Below are 6,000 nucleotides of genomic sequence, written 5' to 3' on the forward strand. Positions count from 1 at the left end.
TTTCCAACTTTTGCCAAGAGGGAACTTTAGATAGTGGTCCCTAGATTATGTTCACCGAGTTTCATGCAGATCGGTCAAACAAACAGACACACCCACAGACAGAGTTTTCGTCATTATATAGTAAGATTACAAATCCTAAAATATGCTGCCTATAAAAAGTGTTTCCTTGTGCCAGTTGAAGGCACAGTACAAATGCAAGTGTGCATATGATCAGGATGGTTCCACCTCCCCCTCATTGTGAGCCAGTAAAAACTCTGACAGGTAGTTGCTAACTGTGTCTGTCTGCTGTTTGGTGCTGAGCGAGTAGTGAACCGTGGGTTTAGAACTCTGTGCTGAAAACAGCTGCCTGCTGCAGCTGAAAACAACGCTATGACAGCAGTGAGAGTGAAGCAAAACAGTAAAATTGCGGTGTGGACAGCTAAACATTGAGCTGAAATGCACTATAAAGCTCAGTAAAGCAAACAGGAGCTGCAGATTCAGGTGGTAATCCTCTGGAGGTTCATGATTGTGAGCAATCCCTTTGACTTGGCCGGTTAAAAAAAATGCTATAATGAGGATGTTGACTATAACCACTTTAATTTACATGCATACCCGTAAGTGTTGCTGGCATTCTCTGATAAGTCTTCCCAGCCTACAGCCATATACTGTATCCTACGTATGGTGCTGTTTGTCTATTATGAACTTTATATGACCTAACTCATTGTGATCTGATCGTGTGTACAGATGATTAGATGTAGTCATGATTGCTTCTGATCAGTGAGAATTTCTTCATTTACTCAGAAAGCAAATGAAAAAACTCCAGAGAAAGCAGGCAACCGCAGTCAAATGATGCCCATTAGTGTCACACACAGCTCTGATAGACAAGCTATTGCATTGGTCCTAATTGCAAACTCAGACACACGCCCACATGTTTGCTCACAGCGTCGCCTACATTTCTGCCTCATCTAACACACATAGTTGGCAGGGTAAGAGCCAGGGGGGCGATCAAAATCACATCTTGAAAACTCTGTTGATTCAGGCTATATTTGACGCTTCTTGGCTCCTAGCTGGGGCATTACATAACGAGTGGCGCTTTCATTAATTAGTATTTTCGAAATATTAACCTTGCATCCTCCCCCGGGGTGGGAGTGTACTGCTGTCACGCTAATGTGTGAAAACAACAAAGCCGCAGAGGGCACGTCTCTGCTTTGCTTCAGATCTTGGTGCCTTTTAGCGACAGCCAGGCTCGGAGCGAAGCGCTTACGAGAAGCTGGACTTGTCTGAGCTTTCTGCTTGATATCTGGTGAAAAACACAAACTATCTACAGGCAGACTAACTTCACAAGTTAAAGTGAGACAGTAGCAGAAGGCTGGCAGCTTGTCTGTGGGGCTGGTGGCTGTCTGCTGAGATTTACTCGTGTCTTTTTCAATTTCAATTCATTTACATACTTAAAAAGGCCAAAAACATTCAAGGAGTTCTTGTGGCATTGCCAAGTAATCTCTGCGGGAGGGTGATAACGTGCCACGGCCAACTGAATTTCAAAGCAGAGAAGTCAGGTTTGATTTTCTTCTGGCAACGGTCTGAGCTTTTTGAGCCTTTGTTTGGCAACTGTCCTCCTCAGGCGTAATCTAATCTCTAAATGATGTCATCAGCAACTGTACCAGAAGTGGAGCATCATCGACATCCGGCGACATGACTCAAGCATGAGGCACATAGTGGTTTCATCATGCACGGTCGTTTCATCAAGAGCGACTGTGAGAGGCTTTAGTCAGCCTTCAGCCATATTTGTCACTAAGTAATGAGCAGGAGGACAGAGTGGACACAAATCACCAGCTAAGGGTTGTTTAGCATCGATTAGTTCCACACCGTACACGCCACCAAGCTGAATACAGCTCAAGATAACTGACATTTCAATGAGATGCATTAGGGTAGACACTGATGCCGTCTTAATTGAGATTGGGTTTGTGTGTGAGAGAAAGAGCTGCTGCGTTGAATCGAACACAATTTGTGAAGGAGTCTGTTGTTTTAGCTCACAATCACACAGAGGATTGAGAAAACACGAACAAAACCCCCACAGCACATCTTCAAAGCAACAGAGAAGAAGTTATTGACTGGACACAATCAAAACATATAACGCTATACGCTCACATTTCGAATCTGCCTTAATAAAAACAGGAGAATAAAATCTGCTAGTGCAGTATTTGTTTCAACACAGCTCCAACAGAGGTCACAAAGCCTGTGTGGATCCTCCTCTCAAGTACTTTTATGAAAATACACATCACCCTATGGGTACGTGCGATGTAATAGAGGTGGGAACGAGAGAAAATACCCTCTCCACATTAATGGATGTAGGCAGATGGTGTGGGTGTTGAAAAGTGCCTTTAATGTTGAGAGGTGGCACCAGTTTATAATAATGAAGCCGAGCGAGTGGCAGGAGGAGTCACAGAGCTCAGGATTTATAGTGAAATGATAATATATCATTGAGGAGGGTGTAAAATAGACTGAAAAATTGGCGTGGTTGGATATATCAGCTGTTATTAGCGTATTCCAGTCAGCCAGGAGGTGACAAGAACTGGCAGTACTGAGAAGCAAACCATATGTTTGAGGTAATTTAGAAATTAATGTCACGCAGTTTGTCCACAAGGGAAGACTGACAAGTTTATATTTCACCTGTCACAATCATTAAAGCTGCTATAATCTATATTTTTAATTAACTACAGATCACATGGCGACATATATGTGGAAGGGGTCGCTGGTGGTGACAATCTCACAAAGAATCAGCGCCCAACTTTGAGGTCAGGACTGCCCATTGTTCCAATGACCTAAAATTCCGAAGCTCCGTTAGTCCGATAAAAGCCACGTTGGACAAAAAATCCATCTCTCCGACATCCTGTAATCCCAAAAACAAATGCCCATTGCTGACAGCTAGACATCCCAAACACCAGAAAAGTTTACACTATCCATTTCTGTAAACCACAGATACGTTAAATTTGTCAACAACGCTGTGGTGAATATGTGGTTAGGTTTAAGTACAAAACCCCATGTTTATGGTTAGGAAAAGATCATGTTTTGGCTTAAAAAACACTAAGTTTGGCCACTCAAAATCATTGGAAAGCAGGGAATCAGTGGCCCAGACACCACTGAGAAACTGAAACTAACTGTAGAGAGCGTGTATCTTTGGATAAACACAACCTCAGAACAATGGGCGTTGGTTTTTGGGATAATGGGCTATTGGAAAAATTGGCTACATGGGACATTATTTGGACTAACTGGGCTTTGGAGTCTTGTGCTGTTGGAACAATGGCATGGCACCCTTTGTAGTTCACCTCAGCTCTACAAGTGTTTTAGCATCTTTTAATTAAATGTTTTGGTTTTACAGCCCGCAACTACTTTTTTGCTACATTTATCTGCGTTTCAGCAGTGGCACACTGACAATGAAGTAGCCCTAAAATCATACTGTATGCTACCTGTCCAGCAGGAAACAGCAGACATAGAACATAGAGGAGCAGCTAGTTGCTAAAGAGACAGATTTTTCCCTCAGGAGTGGGTAGAGACCAAAAACAGAGCTAAAAGACAGTAAAAATTGGAATTACATTCGCAAGGTGGCCGAAAACATAACTTCAAATGAATGCTAATGTTGCTAATGTATCTGCGAAATATGATAGGCAATGAAAATATGCTAACAAGTTAGCCACATCATTTTAAAAGCTGATAATATGTAAATGTTGGCAAGGGGCCACAATCTGTCATTGCAGGTTTAAAAAAGACAAATGTAATGGCGCCATGTGGAGTTTTCTTGTAAACAAACAAAAGTTATGTTTATATTCTCGTTCTCACCAGAATATGAGGCCTATCAAATGAGATGATGGCACTATAAAAGACATGTAAATAAATGTTAAATATAATAGAAACATTTTAATATAATATTTTAGGTTGTATTCTTTGCTGCATTTGTCAGAGCACTAGTTGCCACCATAGCATGAATGAAATCCCCAGGAGGATTTAAATCATGCCATCATGTGCTTGTGCATGTGCAAAAAACGTTGTGTATGTTATGTGTTTGTGTAAATAACTTAACATTAGTTGATATATTGTTTTCATTTTTTTAAAATGCTTAAATACCAATATAGGTATTGGTCTGAAAAATACAGCATCTTTTGGGTTCTCATGTAAAATGGGAGTAAACATTTCTTAGTTTAATTTCATTCCATATCCACTGAGTTTAAAACTGAAACATAACATTCAGACCTTTAATACATTATCAGCTGTCAAAAGCTGCATCAATTACTCTGAGAATGAAAATATATATAAAAAAAAAAACATCTGCACTCTCATGAATTGTTTTTCTGAGCCCTGCTTTCATTTGGGGTATGGATTTAGGCTCAGAAATGTAATCTGTTATTAGAGCAATGGTTAAAAAATATAATCCCTTTCTCAAAGGTAATCAAGATGAGCTTTTAAAAGCATTTTATGATAATTTGTGTGTGCATCCTCCAAATCAGTTTTCGGGGAGGGGAGGTGGAAGGGTTGCCAGACTATGACACTTGTCCCTGAGAGTTTGTGTGTTCACAGCTGAAGGAAAAGTGACAGTTAAATGGTTTCACTTGGGTTACTGTGGAGTCTCTTCTTGACCTCTCCTGCTGCCTAATGGACACCCTGCGTGACCACCTCAGTGCTCTGGGGGGGGGGGCACTGAGGAAATGTGCAACCTCTCCCTCTCCGCTTTCACCTACAGTGGTATTTAAAAATTACAGATAAATGCATGGGTGACATTTTCACTATACAATTCATTTTTACTGGGAGAATGTTCCCACAGCTGGCGTGGGAAACGTGTCCAGCTCCACACAACATTTACATCCATCTGAAGACGAGAAGACAAACACACGCCGAGCCAGTCACGCCATATGGGCTGAGCGCGCGTGTGTATGGAAGACAGAGAAGGGCACCTTTAAAATACATTTGTGCGTAATTATATGGGTCTCTTACCTGATGTGATGGTGATGAATGAGACAGTCACAAGAAGTAAATTTCCAAAGTTCATCTCCACACTCTCCTGAGTCTGCAGCCTCCTGAGAGTCCAGTCAAATTATCAATTGACTCAAACCTCCAGATTTGTTTTTAACTAAAACCAAGAAAAGCTGAACCGGTTTCAGGAGTCGGAGCCTCAGCTGGAATATTTCAAGCGCGTAAAATCATCCCCACCCCCGAAAAAAACTTTCATGTCACTCCCAGAAAACCATGACAGCAGCAGGATCAGCAGCAGCAGCAGCACCGCCCCGGAGAAACCTAATAACAAAACTCAGCAGCAGCACTTCTTCATCCCCGCATGGTCACACACACACGCACACACACACACATACGCCCACTTCTTTCTAAGATGCCCTGCTGCTGCTGAAAACACAAAACAGGAGGTTTAACTATATTTAGCCCGGCCATAAATAAAATAAATCCTCCCGCTCTCTCTGTCTGCTCTGATCCGGCCAGTTGCAGGTTGCGGCGTCAGTTTGAGCGAGAATGAAGCGCTGCACATGCCGAGCTGAGCTCCGCACTCCCTGCTATCCGCAACAAATCCTCGCCAACCTCCAGGAGTCAGTGTTTTAAAGAGACAGAGACGACATCTGCGCCCTGTGTGTGTGCATGTGTGTCTGATCTCCAGCTATGTGACGTCCGGAAAGTCGTGCAATGAGATAAAACTTAATAAAAGGAGAGTTATTTATGAGTTAGGGTCATTACTGAAGTTACACACATCAACATGAGCATTGGATTTTTTAAAGGTCCAGTGTTTAGAATTTGGTGGCTTCTATTGGTGGAAATAGTATGCAATATCCATATTATATTAGTTTATAATAAACTGAGAAAAAGGATTGTTGTGTATTCTTAACCTGTATATCTACAAACAGAGCGGGTCCTCCAGCAGGAAGTTCGCCATGTTGTTCTACAGTAGCCCAGAATGGACAAATCAGACACCAGCTCTAAAAAGGGCCATATCCGTTTTTGCATTTTTGTGTTTTCTCATCAGCT

At 41.9% G+C, this 6,000-nt stretch overlaps 1 protein-coding gene across 3 annotated transcripts in view; it reads right to left on the reverse strand.

Moving 5' to 3' along the window:
* The window catches only part of zgc:77784 (uncharacterized protein LOC402947 homolog), a 74,297-nt gene extending 68,747 nt beyond the window's left edge, over positions 1–5,550 (reverse strand). For all 3 annotated transcript variants that reach the window (XM_049577424.1, XM_049577425.1, XM_049577423.1), the window contains exon 1: positions 4,966–5,550. In XM_049577424.1, the coding sequence (XP_049433381.1) occupies positions 4,966–5,020 (55 nt within the window). In that variant the 5' untranslated portion in view covers positions 5,021–5,550. The remainder of the gene's footprint in view (positions 1–4,965) is intronic.
* Between the last annotated feature and the right edge of the window lie 450 nt (positions 5,551–6,000).

The sequence above is a fragment of the Epinephelus fuscoguttatus genome, linkage group LG5, assembly GCF_011397635.1.
Source record: "Epinephelus fuscoguttatus linkage group LG5, E.fuscoguttatus.final_Chr_v1".
NCBI classification, from domain to species: domain Eukaryota; kingdom Metazoa; phylum Chordata; class Actinopteri; order Perciformes; family Serranidae; genus Epinephelus; species Epinephelus fuscoguttatus.